We start from the raw sequence: 27056 nt of genomic DNA on the forward strand, positions 1-27056 counted from the left end.
TGGTTGGGTGAGCTGCTGAAAGGGGGGAGGGGGAAGGGAAGCCTCGGCATGACTCTGGGGGAGCTGCCAGTGGGAGGAGCCTCAATGTGCCCAACTGGACTCCTTTGGGCAAGAAGCTGAGAGTGGGGATGTGAGGAGGGAAGCCTTAACATGTTCACCAGTCCACTCTAGGCAAGCCACCGAGAACTGGGCTGGGGACAGAGGGAGGCCTGCAGAGAAAGTGGGCCAGATGAAGGGAGGAAGCAAGGCAAGGGGTGGGGAATGGGATTTTTGTTCCTGCAAGTTTCTTGCGAGTCCCCACTTGTTTTTCTGTTAGCTGTCAAAAGATTCAGAGCTGCTATTTTAGCACTCTTTCCAGGCTTTTTGATCAAAATGTCAGAAGTGCAGGATAAAATGGCTGCGGGTCTTTCAAAATAAAGCATGCTGGTTGGCGATAATTTTACCTGCACTAAGACCTCCTTTGTGGAGGGAATGTGGGGAGGGGTAGGGTGAGGTTGCCCGATTCAGATTGGAGACTCCTAGAGATTTGGGGATGGCACCTGGAGAGGCCAGGGGCCTCAGTGGGGTACAATGCTATCCAGTCAGGTCGAAGGACTATGCAAAAAAAACCACCATCTTGTCTAAATGTAGCTTGTCTTTATTTTGCAGCGTTCAAATCTGTACTATTTACAATTGATCTTAGACTGCGTTCAGAGTTTCAGACATGGCAGCACTAAAGAGAGAAGACCTAACACGTTTGCAAACTACACTTCAGAAGTCATTAAAAACAAGAAGGAAAACAGCTGTGAAAGAAAAGATTATTCCCCTCCCCCCAGTTATAAGGTATCACAGGCCAGTACAGCAAAATGCTGTTTATTCCACCATGTAATATTTCCTGCTGTTGGGTACTGAGGTGAAGACTGTTTTGGGTCAGGAACATGAAGCATCAGAGTTCCATGGTAAGTATTGAGAGGTTAGCAGTTCAGTTATTAATGAGAGAGGTCCTCCCATAGACTTTCAACACCAGTTAGGGGCTCCATTCTTCATCTCTTTCGTTTACCCCTTCATCTTCTTCTGGGAATGCAGAGTCAGTCTGGTTTTTCAGGTGCTTAACCCCTGCAAGTAGAAACATTGTTAAGCAAACAAAAGCGAGCCAAAAGTATTGGTCTATTTTGTGGACGGAAGAAGTAAATCAAATCAAACTGTGTACAGCAGGAGGTGTCTGAAGGTGCTATTCTTGTTGGCTAAATTATGTTTGGGGCTATCAAAGGAGGGGATACAGGAAGGAGACAGATTCCTCTCCATTATGTCTGGATCCAGTTCTGATACTTCCTCCAGCTTCTAAATGTATGAGACCATCAAAGGGAAAATAAGGTTGCCAACTCAGGTTGTGAAACTCTTTGAAATAGAAGAGGGCAGAATTTTGGAGATGAGAGAGACCTTCGCGGGATATATTGCCATACAACTCACTCTCCAAACAAGCTATTTTCTCCATGGAAACTGATCTCTGTGGTCTGGAGATGAGTTGTAATTTGAGGAGATCTGCAGGCCTTACCTGGAGGTTGGCAACTCAAGGAAGGAAAGAAGGAAGAAGTTCCTGCTCTCCCTCCACCTACCAGCTGCCATGAGTCTGTAAGAGGGACAGCAGGAAGAAACCAGAGATCCCTCCACCACCTTTGTGTCCAGTTCCTACTATTAGCCCTCTCCATTCCAACTTAAAATTGCCAAAGACGATGTCAACTTAGGGAAGGCAAGATATAACCAGGCTCCCTTTTGTCATACTTGAATCCAACTAAGCTGGATCTATTGCATTTGTGATTTCAGTTGCATTTATGGTTTCCATTCTGTCATATCAGCATTGCATCCAGGGCTAGATTAAGGCCCTTAGCGGCCCTCAGCCCTGAAAAGATTTTACATATATAATATATCCTCAGTCTACCCAGCATTGGGAAAAAACTATCTATCTATCTATCTATCTATCTATCTATCTATCTATCTATCTATCTATCTATCTATCTATCTATCTATCTATCTATCTATCTATCTATCCATCTATCCATCTATCCATCTATCCATCTATCTATCTATCCATCTATCCATCCATCCATCCATCCATCCATCCATCCATCCATCCATCCATCCATCCATCCATCCATCCATCCATCCATCCATCCATCCATCCATCCATCCATCCATCCATCCATCCATCCATCCATCTATCTATCATCGTCTAATGAATGAACAAACATTATTTGTATGAAACAAAACACCTGTTATTCCATTGCTTTCTTGCCTTGGAGATTCGCAGCATTCTAACTTACACAAATCAAAGATGCAAAATAATGTTTACTGTTGCTTACTTATAACTTTATTTATACTTATAACTTTATTTGTACTGGATGATACTGGCTGCTCAGATTTGACCCAGTGTGTGTCCACCTTTACTTACAATGTTAGCACGTGCGTTCTGGCATGCCGCCTGAGCATCGCTTGCCCGCTTCACTCACAAGTGACATCACTCTTATTGAACATGTTCTAAAGTGAGCCGAGATTGCTCCAGCTCTGTGGACCATATGGCAATTGCCAGATTCCAATTTTCTTGTATTCCCATGATTAAAATATATTAACCTTTTTCAATACTATAATTATATTATTTTTTGTTTTCATTTATTGCAGTGTGTGTGTGGCTTTTTATGGGCCCTGGTAGAGCTGCAACACTGTACCACGGTCCTCAGTATATCCGGCATTGGAAAAAACTCTACGGGGCTCTTTTTACTTCAGGACCTAAGCATGTGCTTATTTTGCTTAATGGTTAATTCAGGGCTGGTTGCATTCCCTGTTGGGGAAAGGCAGTGGCTCAGTGGTAGAGCACTGGCTTTGCACGCAGGAAGTCCCAGGTTCAGACTAGGCATCTCTAATTAAAAGACCTTCCTCTTAGACCCTAGCAGTTGTTGGAGTAGACAATACTGGCATTGATAGCCCAGTAGTGGATTTCATACTTTCTAGATCCAGGACCTAACTTTAACAACCCAGGAACCAGTTGATATATGACTGGAAATCACATGACATCAACTCCATAAGACTGGAAGTCACATGACATGACATCAACTCCATAAGAAAAGGGGTAGTGAGCACTGTGACCTCACAGGTTCCTGGATTGTTGGCAGCAGACCAAGAGAGCCAATGGCAGGAAATAAAAACCAAGAACCAGGAGGTAGAAGGAACTCCCAGCGTTTCTGAGAATGGTTAAGTATGGCATTTTGTTAATAAAAGGAGTAATTAATCTGTGTGAAACACGGTGCATACTCCAAAGCCAAAGCTAAGTACTGACATCATCATAAATAATTTCCTGTTATTACATTATATATTTATATGACTATTATTATTTCCACCAGGCAGCAAATTTTGAAGAAGAAAAGTGGAGAATTGTTCCTGATCAGCCCAACAGACATAAACAGATGACCCTACATGCATTAATGGAAAGGAACGTGCCATTTGTGTTTTCTGTTGTGTGTGTTAAGTGCCATCAACTCACTTATGTCTTATGGTGACACTATGAATTAATAACCTCCAAAATGTCCTGTCATTAACATCCTTCCTCAGGTCTTGCAAACTGAGGGCCGTGGCTTCCTTGATTGAATCAATCCATCTTATGTTACGTTTTCCTCTTTTCCAGCTGCCGGCAATTTTTCATAGAATCATAGTCCCAGTGAGTCTTGTCTTCTCATAATGTGACCAAAATACAATAGCCACAGTTTAGGCTTTTAAACTTCTAGGGACGGTTCAGGTTTGATTTGATCTTGAACTCGCTTATTTGCCATTTTGGCATTTTCTGCTAAAAGCCCCAAAACATCTGTTTTTGAGCTGGCTCTCTGGACACAAATGTTACCAGAGCAGTGTGGAAATCAGCCAAGTCAATATAAGCAGGGAAACCATAATTTGCCTGTGTCTGTGGCTTCTGCTACAAGTTAGTGGAGCAGTGTGTCACCTAAAATCAATTTTCAACGCAATTCCAGTCACAGAAGATCTGGCCCTCTGGCAACATTAATATCCACATCACTCAAAAATGCATTTTCAGTTTGCAGGGTTTCCAAGGCCACTGCCACGATATGAGATGCATAGCTGTTGACAACTCTCAATATAAACCAGCGATTCTTCCGTAAAAGAATGATTTGGGTTATTTGATACCATCCGTCACCTCAATTCCTTTCGCCATCGCTGTCTGCTATAATTCAATGTAGCCCCCTAAACCTTCTTGCTCACGTTCTGTTTATATCCAGCACAGCTGCCTTGAAATAATTCCTTTCTCACTTTGCCACACCTTTTGTGCTCTGCTATAAATGTATTCCTCATTACTGAATGAAGATCTCCGCTCTGATGGAAATTCTGTTTGAAATTTCATCTTTTGTCCGGCGGTGTTCTTCTGCTCTTGCCACCTGTCTTATGGCAAGGTTCACGTATCCTCTTCTCAGCATACCTATGATTTCCCTGGGTCTAGATTTCCACAGCAGTCAGAACATACCCTTAGGTTCTCCTGCCTCAGAATGACCCTGCTCAATTTCCCTGATGTCACAAATTGAGTGAGAAAGTATGAATGTTTGAGACTTATTTTTGTCTCGCTTCTGAAGTGTGCTGTTTCTTCTTTCCTTTCCCTCAGGGGTTCTGCTTTCACGGCAGGTAACTGGATCCCATTAATGACAAGGAAGAAAGCCCGAATGCCAGGCCATTTCCTTTAAGCAGGTGCTAATATATGTCGAACTAGTAATGTATTTTAGATTAAATCACCATCTTTGCACATATTTGCAGATTTGGGATAAATTATCTGTACAAATGAGGCAACTTCCTGACATTCCCAGAATCATAACATGAATTCTCCAATAGGTAAATGAAAACTTAACATCTGGTTATCCTATTCAACGAAACGTACATGAAATTTGAAAGTAAATAAATCTCCAACCAGACACCACAGCTCTGTTAAACATGCTTAACCTGTACAATAGCTCAACTGATGCTCTTAGGATTCCTTTAAACTTAGATAATCTTGATCCTTACTTTTGTGAAAGCGTAGCAAAATATTAAAGATTATAGATGCAACTCTAGATGGATACTAAGCATTAGATTGCTATCATAATAACAACGTTGGTTACATTAACTATTTGCTACTGGTATACAGTGCCTACCTCTGCCAGTAACCTGTGGGTTCACGGTCATCCAAAGTCAAATAACCTGTGGGTGACTCATAGAGAGATGTCGTAGTTTTGTTATCGATTGCCAGATGTTGTGACAATTGAAGGCTGTGGCAACCTATTGTAGTTAGATCAATTGTTCGCCCATTTCCTTGTCCCCTATCCCTTGTTCTGTGTTTGGTGCCACCCCAACAATGTGTTTTATAGTGGAGTGTTGATACTGTATGTTGTTGTGATGCCTGGGTTCTGTTGGTGGGTCTTCAGTCTGGTCTGTGGAGAGGTGTATGGGAATGGCACTTTTGATGAGTTCATTTGGACTTCACTATTGATAAGACTCTGAATGTTTGTTGTATTTATCTGTCTTTTATGGACAATTGTTTTATTGTAATTTGGAATGCCAATAAAGGCTTGTCTACTACTACAATAGCTCAAACAGTTGATACAGATCTAAGCTGTTGATTAAATTCGATGAATTAAAACTTTTAAAGTTGTCTTTTAAACATAATGTGGGTTTAGTTACCTATAAAATAACTGATCTAAAGATTCTAGGCACTCCCAACATGTCCTGGCTCACCTCATTCAGCTCAATGGAAGATCTGTATGTTCACAGCCTTGCATATGTGGATTTATATCCTCCTTTGGAGAAAGAAAGTGGTACAGTCCACCACAACCACATGAAATCCATGTGGAGCACAGAGAGAACTCCAAATCATGCATTTACCCTTTGTACAGATACATTAACAGTTTTGAACACAGCAAGTGATGTGGCTGAAGGACATAGGTTTGCCAACCTCCAGGTGAGAGCTGGAGATATCCTAAAATTACAGCTGATCTCCAGATGACAGAGATCAGTAAATACCAGAAGTTTGTTGTGGACAGCATGGAAACAGAATGCGATTATTGCAGCATCTATCTTGGACTTTAAACCATTTAACAGTGTAATTATCATTCTCCTCTGAGAAAAATTGTCAAAATGTGGTGCATAGCATCAGTACTTTTTTAGCAGCTGTGGTCGTTTATAGATCTACAGCAACCTCGTGAACATATTGGAAAAAGAACTGTCTGATCTCCAAAGGGCAAGTTATTCCACGGGCCTTCAGAGAGTCTCCTTCTGAGAATTCTCCTTCTCCAGCCTGAGGCAGAAGTTTGGAGAATAACATTTTCAAAACTTGGTCTGTGCAAAATAAATCTTAGATATAGATACAAGGACAGAGGTTTTTTTCTTTTTTCTTTTTAAAAAAAGGAACTACGGTACCCAAAATAGACTCTTGGGAGACCAGAGTTTTCTTTTCTCTTTCCTGACATACTACTGACCCAATGCTGCCAGGCCCCTTAAAATATCTCAAAGCAAACCTTAATATAGCAAGGCTGCAAATTAAAATGCCTTATCTAAAAGGGGTTGATTAATCAGGGCCAAAGTCCCAGGCTAGGTTTTTCCATTGTGTACAGAAAATGAGGTACATTGTTCCCATAAACAAGATTTAGATGAGCAGCAGACGTCTTGGGACACAAGAGGGAAAAATACATCAATTTATAATACATTCCTAAAGAAGCATTCAGAGGACATAAAGGAATCTTGCAGTGTGATATAGTGGTGAACCAGACTAGCTCTTGGAAGACCTGGATTCAGTTTACCATGGAGATCTGGGAGTGCTCTTGGTTCTGTCCCTCCCCTTTGTGGCCTAATCTACCTCACAGGGTTGCTGTGAAAATATAGAGGAAAAGGGGAGATAGGGGAGAATAAAATTTGACAGGCATATTGTTTAATTTTTCTGGCAAGATGCAATTCACTTCCAACAGCTGAGTACACAGGAAGCATTCCCTGGACTGAAAGAAACTTTCTTGAGCTCCTGGAGCTATTGAGGCCATTTTGCATGTGTTATTGCATGTCCTCTTCTTACAGAAGTGATGTTGATACACTGGGATCTCTTATTAACTCTGCTGTCTTGTGCTCCAGCAATTGTATTATTTTGAAATCATTATTTTTGAACAATGTGGGGTGGCTAAGAACTGTACCCACATTTCTTGCATACGTTTTCAAATGATCTTACTATTTATTGTTCTATTGTATTCCCTCATTTTTGTTTTATTTATAATGGTATCAACCTATGGTTGAAGGAACTGAAAACATTTGAATATGACATGCATATTGTGGCATCTTAGGGAACAACAGATTTATTGTGGCATAACATTTTGTGTATCAGATGTATACAGTGGAGCCTCAGTTGGGAAAAGTGTATGTGTATGTACACACACACACACACAGAGAGATATTTTTTAAAGGGATTTAGTAATATATTTGTATTGAAACTTAATTGTTTAGCTTTGATTTGTTGTTTAGTTGTATTATGATTTAATGTTGTTGTACACACCGCCCAGAGCCCTTCGAGGATAGGGCGGTATACAAAACCAAACAATAAATAAATAAATAAAATATGGGCTTAGCAGAAACAAATAATCATTAGGCTCTGAGAATGCACTTTATGTGTCTGTGGTGCGTTCCAGATCATAAAAACTTAATTAGTCTTTAAATTCTGGTTTGTTTATTTTTGTGGTGATCAACTAACATGACTATCCCTCTGTGACAAACTGCACTTGATGGGTTCAAAGAATTTATTGCAGACAGGACAGAGAGACAGCAAAAGAGAGAGAGAGAGAGATTCTGGCAAAAAGGTGCCAGGCAGTGGATAATATGTTGTAGCAAATCCCCACCCCCACCCCCACCCCCCCACATGTGAACAGAAACAGATTAAAAAAGCCAGAAGACTCGTCCCAGTCAGCGAACTCCAAGGCCGGGGAAACTATAAACAGCACTTCCCAACAATTCCCCCTCCTAACAATGGCATCCTGACACTCTGGGATCTGTCTTTCACAAAACATGAAACTGGCTAGACATATTTCCTTGCCATTCATAAATCCAGTTGCAAAAAAAATAAATAACCTTTCTACCTCCCACTCCAGGATTTTAAATGAAGATTGAAGATGTTTCTATATAATGCTTCTTTTTGGTAAACTACAGGCCCTCAGTTGCATTCTGATGTCTCACAAACAGAAGGAAACATTCAGCCTTAAATCAGGCTAGAGGCAAATTTTCCCTCTTAGAGAACTGAGAACACAGCAGGAGTTATTAGTTCTTTTTGCAGTATTATCGTCTCTGGACAAACTTCTTAGATGAAATCGTACAAAAAGCTGCAAGTGCTACTCATAAGAGCATACGGTTGTTTTGGAGAATGGTGGGAATGGTATAATACCCCGCTGAGGCTCCTCCCCTCCCCAAACCTTCCTCAAAATCCACCTCCAAATCCTTAAGAATTCCCCAACCTTTAATTAGAAATCCTAGAGCAGGGGTAGGGAACCAATTGGCCATGCTGACAGAGGCTGATGGGAATTGTAGTTCCTGAACATCTGGAGAGCCGCAGGTTCCCTACCCCTGTCCTAGAGCTCTCTACTATGCAACTGGGCCCTTCTTAACTGGTATCACACAACGTGGACACCATGCAATTCTCCTCTCCTGAGGAAAAGCTGCCAGGGAGAAAAGGAAGAGCAGCTGAAGATGGGAAGGGGTCAGATAATGGTAAATTGGCAAGAGGTGGAGAAGAAGAGGAAGAAGAAGAGAAATGAGGAAGACTATGTGGGGAATGAGGGAGAGAAAATGCAGGAGGGAAAATGATCTCCTTCCCTGCACAAGTCCATATAGGTCCCCACTTCTAAGATCCAAATGTTGTTGATAAGTGAGCAGGACACAAAGGAAATCCAACAAACTAACAACATTAGGTTTGTTTGGTTTTTTTGCATGTGCTTAGCCTGCTGATAGGCATTGGTGGAAAACATGAGACAAACCACATTTGACAGATTCTCAGATATCCCCTCATGGATACATTAAAACAGCTCTCTTCCTTGCTTGCCAGGACACCCGAAATAACAACCCCCATTGTTCTTTTTTATGTCTCGATTTCGATTCGATTCGATTTCGAATACCTTTAATGGCATATAGATTGTTTAAGATTAGCTTAGCAAGATAATAACAGCCTTTACAACTTTACAATTTCTGACGAGTTAAAATAACACCATTTAAAAATTTAGCCACCGCTTCCAACAGCTCGTAGTTGTGGCTGTTTAAAAGATATATAACCTTCTGTTTATCTGTAATGCCTTCACTTCCATGCAGGAAGGGGATTATGTGCTTCTTCCTACCTATCTCATAAAAGGGACAATCCAACAGCATATGAGATACTGTTTCCACAGAACCCATGCCACACGGGCATTTCCTTTCTTTATGTGGGATTCCAAGGTGGCGTCCAAGGCTAAGGAAGAAGGCAGGGCATTACACCTAGCTAAGGTGATTGCTCTCATACGGGCCTCAACCAGGAGATAAAAGATTACTGGGCTGCAATTAGTCTATCCATGGAGTATTCCCAGAGAATCGGGGAACAGGTTTATTAGCTTCCTCTAGCATCTGTTGAAACTCTCTGTCAAAAGTCTCTTCTTGTAGCCCCCCACATAGACCTCCTGCTCTGTTAGCATTGCTTGGGTGCCTCAAAGAGAGAAATGCCCAACTCATTAAGTTTGGCTTCGATTTTAACCCACCACTGGGTTGTGTGGAGGATGGAGCGTCCCTGGGATGTATAGTCCAGTTCATCTCGATTAAAACAAATCCTGGCCCAAAACTTGAATGTATGTCTCCCTATTAAGCATTCTAGAGAAGATATATTTGCAGAACCACTTGCAGTAGACAGCAATGTCGAAAATAAATGTACAGAGTGAACGTAAATAAAATGAGAACAATTCCATTCCCCCAGTGGAAACCAAATATTTATCTCCTCACATGTTTGTATTTGTCTGGATGGTAGAAAAAGGGAAAAAAATCCTACACACGCTTATGGAAGATAACTTATTTTAAATATGGAGCTGGGGATTTACTACCAATGAGTGGCTTTGTCCTCAGCCCAATACAGCAACAGATGTTGTCTGGGAAGCCAAAGGGGAAATGTCACAGAAACACTGAAACATAGAAACATGAGATACTTGAATTGGTTTGCTGCAAATCACTGATCATCCTGAACTTTAGGGAAACACAGGCAAGAAGCGCAATAATGCTGCTTCTCCTATACCCAATAAGCTTCAGAAATGGGGCAAAGCTGATTTTCCAAGGCCCTTTTCGCACACACGGTTTGTTCTGGATTAAATATTTGTGGTCATCACGGTTTATGCTTGTTGTTCACACATACTAGCTCTGGAATGCGGTTCAACCCCTACTCTGTCGCCCAATCGAGGAATTGCCTCACATTTTTCCTGTCACTCAATGCTTCTGCAACTTTTTCAGATAAAACGGTTTCTCTCCACATTTCTACCCCTACGTGCGAAACGTCATGCTACCAAGCAGGTTTTAAGAATCATGCCCGCGCGGTGATGCGATTTCTCCCAGCCAATAGGGAGGAGCAAGGAATTTGCCAGTTGCGCATGCAGATTTTACTGTTCCGTTTCCGTCTCACTCGCCTCCCGCCTCTCCTCATGCTTGATCAGGCAGTGCATTATCTCGCTGCAGCGAGGTCTCGAGAAAATGAGATCTCTGCGCAATGGTGCCGTGAGACTGTGAGATAACGCTTAATTGGTAGCTCATTGGCTGCGTTACGTCCACGCCCGGGGAGATCAAATGGATGGGCCGAACAGCTCAGCCGCCAACTCAGACAAAGCTCTTGGGAGGGGTGTGTCATGGCAGAACGATGAGATGAGGGATCTGATTGCAATATGGGGGGGAGGAGGAAGTACAGCGCTCCCTAAAGTCCAGCTACAGAAACTTAGGCCGTTTCCGCACGGGCAATGAATGGCGGCCTGGAGACGGTAAAAACGCCGTCTCCAGGCACAGCTTTATTACAGCACAGGGGGCGCAGCTGCATCGCAGCCGCGCCGCCCTCGCACCGCCCGCCCGTCGCGGAGCCGGCGTTTCCCCAGAGCGCTTGGAAGCGCTCTTTTTGGGGAAACGCCGCCTACCGAAGACGCTGCCCGGCGTTTAAGCGGCAGCAGCTGGCGACGCCTCCCCCACCGGCGCACTTACATGTCCAGGGCCTCCGGCGCGTCGCCAGAAGGCCTAGGGAACTTACGCCCCCGCCCCATGCGCGCTAGGAGCAGCGAAGCGCCCAGGGCCAGGGGCCAGCGTGTCCCCAGGCTTCAGGCGGCAGCGCGAGGCCCGGGGATTCTATGCTACGGTTGCGGGCTCGGGTGCTCGGCGTCAGCGCGGGCGCCGGCTGCCCGGCTTGTTTTCAGCTGTTTAGTAGAAAGCGCCCGACCGGCCAGCTTCCGCCTTGCGATCGCAAGGAAAAAGGCCCTAGATGTTTTTAAGAAGGTGGTGGCGGAGATGCACCTCAGGGGGCACAAGAGAACTGCCCTTGAGTGTAGGACAAAATCAAACACTTTAAAACATGACTTCAAAAGAGTTAATCAGCCCAACAAGACTTCTGGTAATGGTCCTCGGACCATGCCTTACTTTGAAGAGCTCGAGCAGATATTGGGGGGGGGGGGGACAGAAGCGTTAACCCACCGCACCTGCAACGCAGCAGCGCCGTGCTCACAATGCCCCAGTGGCATGAAGACACTTTTTCAACAGTGGTGTCTTCCACCCAGAGGCATAGCTGGGCCAGAGTGCGCCTGGTGCACACTCTGGCTTTTTTGTGCCCCCCCCCCCCACGACGCCCCCTCCCAAACTTACTTTACAAACCGGGCAGGCTGGAGAACAGGCCTGCCTGTTCTGGTGGGAACTACATTTCCTAGGGTCTCCTGGGAAATGTAGTTCCCACCAGATCCTTTGCAGCCTGGAAGGTGACAGGCAGGCCTGTTCTCCAGCCTGCTAGGTTTGCTAAAGTAAGTGTAGGGGGGAAGAGCTGTGGGGGGGAAGCACCACAGGGGGAGGGGGAAATTTTCTGCCTCCACGTGACCCAAAGCCGTGTGCCCGGTGTGTGGCGCCCGGTGTGTGCCCGCCCCTTGGTAGCTCTGCTTCCACCCACTGCCATGCAAACAGCAGCGGGTGGAAGGCGCCATTCCCCCACCCACCTTCCCGAATGCCTCACCTTCATCTGGCTTCCAGTGTGTTGGAGAGGCCAGAAGACACCCCTCCCCTCGGCCTGCGACTCCAGAGCCATTGCACAGGCTGGGGGGGCGGGGGGTGTCCCGTGGCCTTTGCGACGTGCCGGAAGCCAGGAGACAAAGGTAAGGAATTCAGGGACAGCGCAGCCTGCCTGTGCCTCTACCGGGACGGTCTGTGTGAACAATGCACCCCCACTCAGCTCCTGTGTGGAAAGGGCCATTGACTGACTCATTGAAAACAACAGTAATGCTAGGAAAAGGAGCAAGAAAAGAGGAAGACCAGTGGTGGGATTCAGCCGGTTCACACCACTTCGGCAGAACCGGTTGTTAAAATGGTGCTTGTGAACAACCAGTTGTTAAATTCTTTGAATCCCACCACTGAGGAAGACCCAACATGAGATGGAGGGCCGTCTGTTATGAGTGATCTTCTACAGCTGAGCTGGTTTAGTTTTCTAAGGTTTTTATTTCTTCAGAAAAAGCCTTAGAGGATCTGAGCTTTTCCTGAGAATCTGCTTTTAAAAAAAAAAGCTTGGAAAAAAATGAGTCCTTTCTGAACTGTACTAATGATTTTTCCCTTGAAAAGAATAAGCACAATATTTTTTTTAATTGTACAAATGGAACATTAAACTCCTGCAAGGCATAGGGACCAAAGTTTTCCAGGTGGACAAATCCCCATGGAATCTAATCTGTTCATCTGATGCTAACAAAGATGGCCATCGCCATTCAGGCTTGGATCCAGCACAAACACCATGGGAAGTCCATGCAAGAATCTCCAGCCTTCCGGGCTCTGTTCACACCAAACATCTATTTTCAACCCACTAGGACTATAGGACACACGTGGAGCAACAACCCCCTTGGGTCGAGAAGTTGCAGTGGGGAGAGGAAGATGGGTGAAAATGTTATTTTCCTTCTCTTTTGACAGCAGAGCTCTGGTCAAGCAGAACATGGTGTGGAGAAGGGGACAGTTTTTCCCCCTTCCCTCTCCCTGCTGAGGTCTCCTGACTATGACTTCATGCAGGTCACATCACCTTGAGAATAAACCATACCACATCTAGAAATGGCTGCTGGATGGGCAAGGAAATGGTGACTACCAGTGACTTGCCAGCACCTTCTGCTGAAAAATCACTGCACTCAATCCCCACGGTCGTTTGCTGCACATAATAAAATCCAATTAAAGTTTGATAAAGTGTGCTAGGCATTTTGAAAAACTGACTTGTTGACTGACTCATCGGAAACAACGATAACACTAGGAAAAGTTGAGGGCAGCGGGAAAAGAGGGAGACCCAACATGAGATGGATTGACTCAATCAAACAAACCACGGCCATCAGTTTGCAAGACCTGAACATGGCTGTTACTGACAGAATATTTTGAAGGTAATTAATTCATAGGGCCATTGTAACTTAGAAGTGATTTCATGACACTTTACATACACACGTTCTGCATGGCATACTGGGACCTGGCATCTGATTGATGCAATTATAGTTGTGTTTGCATGTCCTATCGGCTTGAATTTTTATGAGAGAATGAACCAAAGTCTTAGAATGAATGTCCCTTATTGCAAGAAAAATGCATAGAAACATGATAATTTGGGCCTAATATGATTTTTGGTTTCAAGAATAAAGGTAAAAGCAATCTCCTATTCAAGCTGTGGGTCATTAGTGACCCATGGGGCGAATTCACACTATGACATTTACTAGGCAGACTTTGTTTATGGGGTGGTTTGCCATCACCTTCCCCACGCATCTATCCACAGCAAGCTGGGTACTCATTTTACTGACCTCGGAAGAGTGGAAGGCCGAGTTAACTTTGAGCCATCAGTCTGAAACATACTTAGAAATAGGGTGCCAAGAATTAAACATGTAATGAACCTTCAGGCCCACTAGAGGGACCACTGGCACTAAATATCGCAACTCTGAATCCAAGATTAAGGAATCCATCTCAAGCTTCTTGTTCTTGTCACCTTGACAGCAATGAAAATGAAAGTAATCTTGACAAATTCCCCACAGAAAGCAACAAAAATAATACATTAGTGTAACTACGTTTGGACAGCAGAGATTCTTTGCCCAGAGCACAGCCGTATGAGCTTGGACATTTTCTGCTCTACAACAAACAAAACACAAAGGGAAAAAAGCAAAATGCTATGTGTTGTGGTAGGCTGTGAAATAAATACTCCATGCTATAAATACCATTGATAAAGAACAGATTTGATATGCTCATTTGCCATACAATGCTTGCGGGACAACTGATGTGTCACAGTGCATATTCTCAATACGTAAAGAGCACTGACCACCTTGGGCAAGTTACTTCTTACTGTAGCTCGCTGGATCACATGGCTATTACTCTATGTGGGCACCTTAAGCCCCAGAACCAGCTTTCCTGGAATCAGGAGGAAATGCTGGCCAGAGGGAAAAGTGAAGAAGATCAACAACTACCAATACCTTCTGCTGATAGATCCCTGAATCTAACCCATCTTGGTTGTGGTGGGTTTTCTGGGTTGTGTGGCCGTGGTCTGGTAGATCTTGTACCTAACGTTTTGCCTGCATCTGTGGCTGGCATTTTCAGAGTTGTCAACATCAGTTGTCCCGCAAGAGGTGTACCACAGAGGGAAGTCTGTTACACACTGTGTCTAGTGAGAAGGGAATGTTTAGTGAGGTATATTTTGTCCATGTCCCAGGGTGGGGAACCAATCAGTACGTGTTTGGGTGGAACTTGCCATGCAAAGGTGTGGTTGAGTGCACTGTGCATTGTATTGCAGGTGGGGTTATCAAAGAGATAAGATCTCATACAAAACTGTTGAAGAAGAAGAAGAAGAAGAAGAAGAAGAAGAAGAAGAAGAAGAAGAAGAAGAAGAAGAAGAAGAAGAAGAAGAAGAAGAAGAAGAAGAAGAAGAAGAAGAAGAAGAAGAAGAAGAAGAAGAGGAGGAGGAGGAGGGGGAGGAGGGAGGGGAGGGGGAGGAGGGGAGGAGGGGAGGAGGAGGTGGTGGTGGTGGTGGTGGTGGTGGAGGAGGAGGAGGAGGAGGAGTTTGGATGTATATTCCACCTTTCTCTTTTGTAAGGAGACTCACCAGTTGTACAAGCCTGTTGTTTAAATGGCTTACATTAAGCTGGAATCTTGCTTACTTATAAGAGGGATTGCTAGCTTGTGTACAAAACTGGCTCTCCAAACAGAACCTGCCAAAAATACGACAACCATATGGAGACGCCCTTAGCTGCTCATGAAGTTGTTCACGTGAAACAGTTCTACATGCCAGTTGCAGATGTTTCACCCTTGTGATCGACCACAAAGGAACTGCCGTGGAATTGTGAAAACGACTAGATAGGCATCGCAAGCTGCCTCCCATGAATCCACATAGCTGAAGCCTCTCCAGCACCAGAAACTGGATTCCTGGCAGATGTTACTGAACCCACCAAGATGATCTGAGTATGCATTTGGAAGAGGTTGCACCTCCTGGCCCTGCACGCACACGCAATAGTATTTTACTTTTACGTTGCAAAGCACTTTGCAAGTATTACCACTGTTATCCTTACATCAACCCTGTAAGTTAGGTTGCTAATATTGTCCCCATGTCCTGATCTAGATAGCCCAGGCTATCCCTATCTTGTCAGATCTCAGAAGCTAAACAGGTCAATCATGGCAAGCATTTGGATGGGAGAGCTCCAAGGAATACCAGGGTTGTGATGCGGAGGAAGGCAATGGCAAACCACCTCTGAATGTGCCTTGAAAAACCTACAGGGCCTCCATATGTTGGCTGTAACATGACCGGACTTTACACATACACAAAACCACCTAGGGGAGTGAAGGTGACATAGCACAGTCAGATCTTGTCAGGTCTCTGGAGCTGAGCAGAACCAGTACTTTGGTGGGAAATCACCATGGAAAACTGCAAAGGAAGGCACTGGCAAACTGCCTCTCCTTGCGTTCCTTGAAAGCCCCTTACTGGGGTTGCCATAAGTCAGTTATGACGTGACTGCACCTGTTCATGCTCATAAAGGCTGTTTCCGCATGGCATAATTATGCCGGGTTTGAACCAGGGTTTGATACCGGGTTACATACCACATTTAATTTATCCCTGTTTCCTCTTCTGCACAACTCCCCGCCTGTTCCCAGGAGCAGAGTTAGGACCAGGAGGAAATGCTCCAGTTTGCTCCACATGAGCCCGGGATTTCTGTATTTGCTTCAGGAACATATCTGAGCATGCCCGGTGCCCCATGTTCTGATTGGCTGTTGATTTTGAGGGTCAGCTGCAAGCTCCTCTGAGCATGCCCAGTGTCCTGCATTCTGATTAGCTGTTGTTTTTGAGTGGCAGCTTAAATGTCAGTTGGGAAATCAGGCGGCTAGGCGGGAAAAATAAACTGGTCCTGCTCCTAATTGGTTTTTGCACAGTAGCAGGGTCATACCGGGATTTTTAAAAAGAACCTCCAAACTGGCAATTTTTGAAAATCCTGGGCTAGGATAAATATTGTGGGCAGGCCCGCTTTAGCACTGGGAACCGTGCAGAATTCTCAGCTGCACAGGGATATTTTTCTTGCTCACCCGAGATATTTTGGCCATGCAGAAATGGCCACAGTCGCATGGAAGAGATAAGATTTGAGGCAGCTACAATGTGGAACACAGATCATTCTCTTAATTACTACATACAGTTCATGTGAAGTGTAAATGTATGTGTAATGTAGATAGATATTGGGGTAGGTGGTCCAAACACACACAAAAGGAGCCAAAGGATAAAATCTGTAATGAACCAAAAGAACTACACTCTACAGTCCACAAGGCTGCCAAACACACACACAATATGCCAGCATCCAGTCAGCACCACTGGAGGGGGGGGGGAGCATTTTTCAAGAGCGAAATGGAGACACTGTCTCCCAACATCCATTAAGCACAGAAACATAATCTTCGTCAGGATCCTGTCTTGAACGGTTATCTGGCTGCTTTTGCTCGAGAGATTATCTTTGCAATCAATAGCACTCAGATTGATTTTTCCGGCATGGTGCATTCCAGTAAAACACACACGTGCACAGAAGGGAAAGATGTTTCCTGCTTGCGGGATTGAGCCTCTGCTGTTTTTTTTGTAATGTGAATCAAAACACAGAAGAAGGGAAACAGAGAGAGAGGAAGGGGCTGACAGTTCTACCGTAGGACTATACGAGGCCTCTGGATAAGTGTCCTGGCCCACTGTAATCAATATCTAGATGAAATATAGAAAGAAAATGTGATGTATGATATGGACTGAGCCATAGGGCAGCATTATAGTAAACCTTGTGCATACAGGAGAAACTGGGCTCTACATGTCTTGGTAAAAGAATCACAGGCAGCAGGCAATAAGAAAGACTTTCTCTGCCTAAGTGGACAGCACAGGGATTGACGAACCAATGTTCCAACTCCAAGGCAGCTTCGCTACTTCTCCACAGAGTACATGCTGGTAGCCCCAAGAGATATCCTGCATCTTCTAGCTCAGCTTTGTACATGATAGCACACCACTTACTGTATCTTGATGCCGAGAATTCTATTTTTAAAGACGGCAAGTGGTTGCCACGAATCTGACCTGTGGATGCCGCTGCAATTTTAAAAGGCTGAAAGCTCTTGATCCTGATTGGGCCTGCATTGCAGAGGCTGAGGCACTCTTCTCTCTCCCCCAAATCCCACAAAACATCTGCAAGAGGGAAGCATTGCTATTTGAGTGCTTGAAAAGCATGGGTGGGACAACATCACCTTAGCCAATCAGGATTGGACTTCATGCCATTTTTAAGCCCGTGTGTGTGTGTGTGTGTGTGTGTGTGTGTGTGTGTGTGTGTGTGTGTGTGTGTGTGTGTGTGTGTGTGTGTGTGTGTGTGTGTGTGTGTGTGTGTGTGTGTGTGTGTGTGTGTGTGTGTGTGTGTGTGTGTGTGTGTGTGTGTGTGTGTGTGTGTGTTCGGCAAAGCAGATATTTGAGTGTAAGCAAAGTTGTCTTATATGTGAAGATGAGCTTCCTGAGTCCAGGACTATTAATGGAGGAAAGTACACTTTGTGGGCTTCTGGAGCAGACAAATGCCCTTAGCAGCTATGAGGACGTATTGAAAGGGCTTGTTTTGTACACATCTTGGTTTTATAGATATGTGATGTGGTGTGGTTAGGGTATCAAACCAGGATCACAAGCCCCAATTCAAACCACCATTCAGCCCTGAAGTTTGCTAAGTGACTGTGAATCACCCTCTCTTTCTCAGACTAGCTTACTTGGGCTGTTGTGAGGGCCAAATTTGGGAGAACCACATATGGTGCTCCGAGCTCCGAAGAGGAAGAGAAGCAGAAAAAAGGATACTTAAATGATAACTCCATCTAATTAGACACACCTGTTGCGTGTCTGAACACTATATTGTGGTCACAAGTGTGGACGTATTGACAAAGACAGTAGTCCGGCATCTCAAAACACCTACAATAGCATTGATAAATGATATGCTCAAATCAGATATGTAATTTTAGCTTTAAAAGTGGGCAATATTGTGTTTGGACTTGGAAGACCTGGGTTTAAAATATCATTTGAGGGTCCTTGAAAGAGAAATAATCCCCATATGAGCACTGATGTCCCCCAAGAAGGCTGAGATACAATTATGGTAGAAAGGTAGGTGGGTAGGTAGAAACAGATAAGGAGTGAAATCTATGGCCACCAGAGATTTCCTTGGATGGAAGGGATTTCTATCTACAAAGTGCTTCCCTCCTGCTGTAAGCCACAGTATGTTCTGAAATACTGCTCCCAGGTGAAAGAGGACCTAGGAACAGCATGGGCAAGGGAATCAGAGGTCTGTGGAGTGGAAATGGGTTGTGAAAATCCCCCCTTAAATCCAAGGAAATCCTCCGTGGTCTCCTGGTCTTAAGGAGTGATGTCACAGATCTTAGAATACACATATACCTGATTTGTGTCCATAGCATTCACAGTACAATCCTTTGCTCAGTCTAGGTCCATTGACATGAATGGGTCTAGACTGGAGTAACTCCAGCACAGCATCAGATACAGGAACAGAAAATAAGGAGAGAGCCCACCTGACACCCCCACCCCCCCCACATGCAATCATGGATGAAAAAGCAATGAGTGCCCCCTTGGAAAACCCCGAGTCAGACCACACTTTTAAGATGTGGACATTCTTTCCTAGAGAAAGTTCATGAATGGTGGATGGCAATGTGCTTCTTTTTAGCCTACATTATGATCCAGTTATGAGAACCAAGTTGGGACTGACACTGTTTTGGGTCTTGATAGGTGGCACAAAGCAATGCACAAAAGTCATCAACAAAACCAGGCCTTAGCTTTATAGGAAACAGTACCTGGACAGTACCTTTCATGGCTGGAGGGGTATAGACACTCTGCTTCCTTTGTTTGGGGGAGGCATTCTGTAACTACAAATAAAACAAAAGAGATGGTTTAAGAAAACTTTGTTAAACACAATGAGCATTTATTCCTGTTGGGTTTCCAACCTTTTTGAGTCTTTGTGACTGTGCTCTCCAGCCTGTATCAGAATTTGGAATTCAGATACAGGCTGGAGGGCACAACCACAAAATGGCCGCCATGGGCAGCAAAGTCACACACAGAGAAAAGGAAGCTCGTGAGCGGGGGACATGAGGAGCAATTTTTAAAATATTCGCTGGGAAAGAGGAGAGTGAGAGAGAATAAAACCGACTCTGAGGTGGCAGCTTCTGCCGAAACACTTTTGTTTTAATCTGTACAGCCAGTTAGATCTCTAATCAGCCCTATAACTCCACTCACTTTCTAAAAACACTCAAGTGCACAGAACGGTATCAACAGGTGCTATGGCACCCATAAACACCACACTGGTGCCCCCCAATTTATTCTGTTCACTTTTGCACTAGGACTGAACCAAACTGAGAAGTGGCACCACTTTTTAATTAAACATTTGCACAACAATGACTCTTTCTGCACAATTCATTTAAAATGTTTTGATGCAGGAGCTAAAACATTTCCTCCGTGGAGTTTCGCCAAACATTTCCAGCCTCAAAACATTTTAAATGACCCCTCTTTTAAAACAATTCTCAGGTTGAAATGTTTTAAAAAAGTCTTCAGTTGCAGTGCGATCTATTGACTACATTTCCCTCATATCTTGACTTCCCTGAACTTCCTCCTGGGCACCATTTTCTGAGTTCCCTCAGTTCCCCCTTGCCTGTTTTATTTACATCATTTCTCTGTTCTTTTATTTTGCGGGAGGGGGGGGAAATCTTTGAAGTGTCGAGTACATGAGAAGTATAAAACGCAGAAACAAGGCTGTGAAGCATCAATTCAACGCAATCACAAAATGGCGGCCAGGAATCATTTCCAGGGGGTGAAGGCAGACAAAAGGGGCGGATTCAGACTGTCCTGGATTGAAAACATTTACAAACAGTTCAGGAGATTTGTGCAGAAATTTGTGCAGAAATTTGTGCAGAAGATTTGTGCAGAAATATCAATAAACGATATTCCCCATTTTATGGTAATCTAGGGCAGGAGCTTTTCTAAAATGGGATGCAATTGTTTGCCCATTCAGAGAGAAAGTGAAGGCTGATCTATGAATTATTGCCTTTTCTCGCCAAATTGGCCCTGTGAGGTTATTATGCATGAAATCTGGTTAGTCACACAGCGTTGTGATGTCATGACATTCACTAGGTGATCTCCTATTGACTAGGATCAATCATCCTGGAAAGGCAATGACCTCTCTTTAATAAAAATGTTGCAGAAGCAGCAGATTATGGGATGATCATGCAATTAGCAAAGGGGGTTGGAGGGAAATTTTCCCTTAAGCTGCCTCGAATCACAAAATGAATGCAGCACTTGTTTGTACGTTTCATTTTTATTCCTGTGCTATCCACCCTGGCTGCCCTCAGTGTGGACTATGTTTAAAAAAAAATTAAGACAAAGAGAAGATTGGAGGATTTAGGATTTGACTCACAGCATTAGAAACTCTGGCTGCCTTCATTTAATGGTTACAGATTATGGACTGTCACATGTACTCAGTAATTACTGGATCACAAGTGAGCAATTATGGCTCTGCTTTAGATCTTCATACTGTACCTAGGCCCTACAACTAGCCAAAGCCATATGAACCCCTGTACACAATGTGTACAAGATCCATTCTGCCTTCCAAAGTAGGTCAGTTTTCCCAAAGCAAAAAAATACATTTTGCCATTCAAGGATTGATCTGTAGCCATTTAAGAATGCACACAAGCAACAAATGTGTTCTCCCATCCTGGCCAAGGCATTTTCCTGTGAAAAAACACCTGTATTCTCATTCGGTTGGGGCTGTTGCCCACCCTTCTTGACCAGGTGAGTGCTGCTTAGTCAATCCAGATTGGCTATTACAATCCCGAGTGGCTGTTACAATGGCAACTGAGGTAATGCATTGCTTCCTAACAGCACTGGCTTCAACACATGCACAAAAGGATCAGGACTAACCCCCTTTCCCCATTATCACCAAGAACTGTGGCAGAAAACAGATGATTCCTGCAAAAATGGGACATAAAAGGCAGGTAAACCATGTACCAGTTAAGAAAAGTTCTACATAACATTAAACCAGAACATTGGCTTGGATTATACAGCAAACAGTAGGACATGCAACTCAAGATGCTGAGGGTACTTTTAGAGTATGTTTTATCGATCAGTTCCTGGAATTCTTAAGGAGCTAACACCACTGGAACATCACATTTTTGTTCTCTTGCATGTCAGAATATTTAAATTATTATTTTAAAAGATCTGTCCTATCCATATCACTTGAGTGGTATAGAATGATTTTAACATGTGATTCAGTTTTGCACATCAGAAAAGACTTGCAAATTCACTCAGGGCTACGTAATCATCATGAGATCCCAGAAGAGGAGACTATTTTAATGTCTTTGCTATAAAAGCTTTACTGTATTTCCTTGGATATTTAGGTCCGGTGCCCAAGAAGTATGTTTTAACATGTTGAGTCTAATCAATGAAGATTTAGCAAAGGTAGCAGTAACAAACACTCCCCTCTCCCTCAGATGTGTGTGTGTGTTATAGATATATTCATAATAGTAAATGGTAATGGATGGAAATATACTATTTATGAATAAAAGATTGGGTACTTTCAGAAAGTGCTAATTATATTTATTGAATGACAGGATGTTGAATCTTATCACTGAATGCTTGTAAATGTTTGCAAGCTAAATCTGAGGAGGAAAATCAATACTATTCATTGCTATTTAAAGCAATGCCAGTTTGTCTGGATCTCTGATGAAAAGCAAAGAGATTTGGAACACAACGAAAGAATGACAAAGAGGTGGAAGAAAACAATAATGTTGTGCATTTAAGGACTGATTCAGTGCTGAGTTTTATGCTTTAATCAAGAATAAGTTTTGAATTCATCAGGCTTCCATGCTAATAAACACAAGGTTGGATTCCACCAACCATTTTCAATTACAGAAGGACTGTCGCTGACACTTTAGCTATTGCTGGAGGTCTCCATATCTTAGATGCAGGATGCAGATTTGGGGGACATTTTGGAAGGCAGGGGAGGGGAGAAAATAACACTTTGCTGATGGAAACCTCCATTAAAGAGCTGAAGAAGGGACATAAAATGGAGCCTATTTCTACCATTTTGAAGGCAGATGTAAGTTCCACCCCCATCATCCAGAGTGGCTTCAAGCACAGCTTCAGACACCTGGAGACTCTGCCCAGTACCACAGCACCATTTCCCCTTTAAGAGCAAAGCAGGTTTTTCTTTGTTCTAGCTTAAAATGGAAACTTCCAGAAGCCTCATGAGTCATGACTGGAAGGAGCACAACATTAGGGGGAAATCTCTCTATGGAAACTGTCCTGTTGTTAAAACAGCCTGCCACCATGTTTTCGAGTGAGTTTTCGGAGTGTGTTGTCTGACTGGAAGGAGAAAGTAGGCAGCCTTTTCCGTGCGAAAGTCGTTTTATTATTTGTTGTTGGCTGCTCAGAGCCCTGCTTTTTAGTGGAAGGGCAGGAGATAAACAAACAAACAAACAAACAAACAAATAAGTGACTGTTTCAGTATTGGGAGTGACTGAAAGGTCTGTGGAATAAATGCTGTAGAGATAGCTAAAACAAATGTCAAATTAAAGGCTGATCAGAAAGATGAAAGGCCAGAGACTATAAAAAGTCACAGCATAATTTAACAGTTTCTTTTAAGTTCTTTATTTTGAAGTGGGGGGGGGGGAAGAGTCTCGGCACATTCCATCTTCAGGGAATCAGGTCTTTTGGAGTTCACACGCTCCTATTACTCAAAGTGTTTACTTTTTTGTGACATTGTAGCAGTTCTCTGATGTCTTTCAGCTCCCTCTAAGACACAGTTTGGTAATTATTGTTACACTCTAATGCAATCCAATAAGGTAAAGAAATGGCATATTTCAAAATGTTGTTCAGTAGTTCCGGGGGGCTAACCTCCCCGCTGCTCCATAATTAACTTACTTCTTCTTGAGAGTTGTTGTTCGTTCTCTTGTCATCTATTTCTACGGGATGGAAAAATACAGTTAGAGGATGCACCACATGAAAATAGTCTTTATCATACACAGCTGATATTTTGATCTAAACGAGCATATGGCAAATACTGAAAATGTCAACCCCTCTTCCTTATGAAGACTTTCCATCTTTTGGCATACCTGTGTTCTGATCCAGAGCATCGCAGGTGCTCCTGTGTATACCTGGAGAATGGTCTATTTCAAAGGAATGGGCCGGTAGGCCTTGTGTCAGCTCACTGCATCAAGGAGCTCCATACCCATAGGGGTTTTTAGGCCCCTTTCATTCCATTAAGGAAACCAATCAACTCATGGTTGGAAAATAGGCCACTGACCAATCAGGTGTCTTCACATCAGGATCCCTGAGCCTTGTTGAGCCTATGAGCACTTTTGGAATTTTGAGAACCAATAGTGAACACCACGACAAAATGGCTGCCCTGGGAGTGGGTAGGTCAGTCCCAAACACTGAAGAATTCCACAGACTGTTAGGCTGTTCCAAGACAAGCATCCTCCTCTGATGGAGGTGGCTGTTTCCCAATGAATGCTCTCTGAAGACACAAAGGTGATGCTTACTGGGCTATTTTGAAGCACCTCTTTACTACAGTGAAGTGGAAGAAAGCCAAGAGACTTCTCTTTAAGGGACAGATGGGAGAGATGGACTGTGGGCACCATGTTGGGGATCACTACTCTATGCCAAAGAAATCAAAAGTGCTTAGTTAACAATCACCATAGGAGGAAAGGGGATTCTCATTCTGGATAATCTGAGTAACTACCCCTTGCATCCATCACTGATTCCCATCACAAAGTCATTCACACATTATTTTTTTAATCTGTAAGTACAGGAAATATTAGACACAGTTCAACTGTGGTGTATCTCTGAATACGAGTTGGTGGTGGACAGGTGGGAAAAAAGGGCCTTCTTCTCAGAAGTTCAGCTTCCTCCCTCCTTCCCTACCTAGCAAGGTAACAGAAGGGCATCCCTTTTTTACAGCTTTTCTATCTGAAATGTAATTCCTTAATACACATTTATTTATTTATTTTATTTATTTTTCGATTTATTATACCTTGCCAGCCATCCCGGAGGCCTCTGGAAGTGTACAGTCTAATGCTCATCATATACAAGTAGAAATAACTAAAAACCATTAAAAGCAACTTGGCGATAAAATGAAAACTAAATATAAAGACTAAGATTAACTTGCAATGGCGTCCGGCAAATCCATTTCCAAACCCTCTTTCAAGGAGGGAAGATCAGCAAACCCCAGATGGCAGAGGCACGGATGTAAAGGCCATGGGGGGGGGGGGCACCATCAACGGCTGGTTCCTCCAAAGGCCCGGCGGAACAACTCCGTCTTACAGGCCCTGTGGAATTCAGTAAGGTCCCGCAGGGCCCGGACAGCTGGTGGGAGAGCATTTACTTTTATCTTTTAATCCGTGTGGCTGGTGCTTCTCTGCACACCTAGCGCCCTGCTAACAAAGACAACCCCTGAAGCTGCATTTCCTCCAGGGGAAGTGGATTCTGTAGTCTGGAGGTCATCTGTAATTCTAGGAGAACTCCATAACCCACCTTCAAGTCAGTAATCCTACTAATAGCCTAATTGTCAAAAGCGACTTCTCATTGTTAGAAGGAAAGGGAATATTTGTATTGTTGAAGGCTTTCACGGCCGGAATCACTGGGGTGCTGTGTGGTTTCCAGGCTGCATGACCGTGTTCTAGCAGCATTCTCTCCTGACGTTTCGCCTGCATCTGTGGCTGGCATCTTCAGAGGATCTGATAGTCAGATCCTCTGGAAGATCACCAACCCTGATCTGGCTAACACTGTCAGGAGAAATCTGCTAAACTGCCAGACTTCCAAACCACACAGCACCCCAAAGGAATATTTCAACATTTTCTTTTTTCATTTCCTTTCCCTATCACACCTGAACCAACTTAAAATAAGGGACAAGAATACCACCTTCCAGCTTCCCTAAGTCGAAAGTTTGTCTCATTAATTAAAATTGGGATCCAACCATTAATAAAGTCATTGAAAACCTGTTGGTTGAATTTTAGTTAAAAAAGCAACATAATGAAATTGAAAGTGAAAAACTTCACAGAATGTCATCCACTTCTGGCTGTGTGATGGTGAGAGCTATAAGGCGACATATACAAATAATGCTAACACATTTGCTAACATCATTCCCATTATAAAAGGAAAGTGCATCGCAAATTGTGCCTGTACGGTAGAGCAGTTTGATCCTTGGCATTTTCAATGTGACCTGCAGAAATCTAGCATACTCCAAACAAATTACTCTCCAGGGCTAGAAACACTGCCTGTAACTCAGGATAATCATTGCCACTGCAGGTTTTTGCATTAGTGCCTCTAAGCAATCCCATAAATATTACCTAGTTTTCACTGAAGTTATAACACTGGCCCTTTCTGCACAAACCTTTTAAAACTTTTTCGAGGCAGGAAATAAAATGTTCCCTTCATGGAGGTCCGCATTGTTTTTTCCCCTTAATGCTCTCAAAACATTTCATTTCCAGCCTCAAAACATTGTAAATTAACCTCCTTTTAAAACAATTATCTGGTTGAAATGTTTTCAAAACGTCTTCAGTTGCTATGCGCTTTGTCTACTATCTTTCTCATGCCTCTGGGCTGTTCTTGAACTTCCTCTTCAGCACTATTTTCTGAGCTTTCTTCATTCCCCCTCATCTATTTATTTTGATCATTCCTGTGGGTTTTTTTTTAATTTGTGAGGTGTTAACTCTTCAAAGCATCAAGTGTACGAAACATGAGAATTGCAATATGAATCTTTGAAGCACCGAAGCATCGATTCAACTCATAACTCTAAAAGGGGGTTGGCCTAATGGCAGCCATGAATCATTTTGAGGAGTTCAGTGCGGACTAAAATCATGGGAAGGGTGGGGATTGAAATGTTTTACAAGCATTTTGGGTGATTTGAGTGAAAAGAGACACTATGTCTGTATTCTTTTTGGAATGGCCTACTGTTAATCTGCCCTAGCTAGGGTTGACACACATGGCCTGACAACCAGCAGGAGACATGAGGAACATAAGAGGATGACCATAGGTGACAGGTCTGCAAGTGTCAATGACAAAAAACACAGCGACCGGCGCCGTTTTGATGACATGTGCATGTGTCGACAACAAAAAAGGTCCGCAACGGTATGATGATGTCTGTACGTGTCAACGACAAAAAACACAGGGACCGGCGCCATTTTGATGGCAGAAGGCCTCCCGCCAGTAAGCCCTGTTCCGCCATCAAAAACAGCAATGTCAGTGATATTGCTACATCATTTCCGAGTAAAACTCTATGGGTTTTACCCCAGAGTTCCCAGTGACTCCTAGAGCTACCCTT

General features: G+C 43.5%; 1 protein-coding gene across 4 annotated transcripts in view; it reads right to left on the reverse strand.

Annotated features, from left to right (window-relative positions):
• Positions 1-616: 616 nt before the first annotated feature.
• The window catches only part of PPP1R1C (protein phosphatase 1 regulatory inhibitor subunit 1C), a 59061-nt gene continuing 32621 nt past the window's right edge, over positions 617-27056 (reverse strand). Inside the window, exons 3-6 of one of the 4 annotated variants that reach the window (XM_048483254.1) lie at positions 23657-23697; positions 23483-23527; positions 19540-19611; positions 617-1095 (exon numbers count right to left, since the gene is read on the reverse strand). In XM_048483254.1, coding sequence (XP_048339211.1) covers positions 1081-1095; positions 19540-19611; positions 23483-23527; positions 23657-23697 — 173 coding nt within the window. In that variant the 3' untranslated portion in view covers positions 617-1080. The remainder of the gene's footprint in view (positions 1096-19539; positions 19612-23482; positions 23528-23656; positions 23698-27056) is intronic. The other 3 variants (XM_048483252.1, XM_048483255.1, XM_048483253.1) reach the window with 3 other exon arrangements.

This window comes from Sphaerodactylus townsendi, linkage group LG02 (assembly GCF_021028975.2).
Source record: "Sphaerodactylus townsendi isolate TG3544 linkage group LG02, MPM_Stown_v2.3, whole genome shotgun sequence".
Taxonomy (NCBI): Eukaryota; Metazoa; Chordata; class Lepidosauria; order Squamata; family Sphaerodactylidae; genus Sphaerodactylus; species Sphaerodactylus townsendi.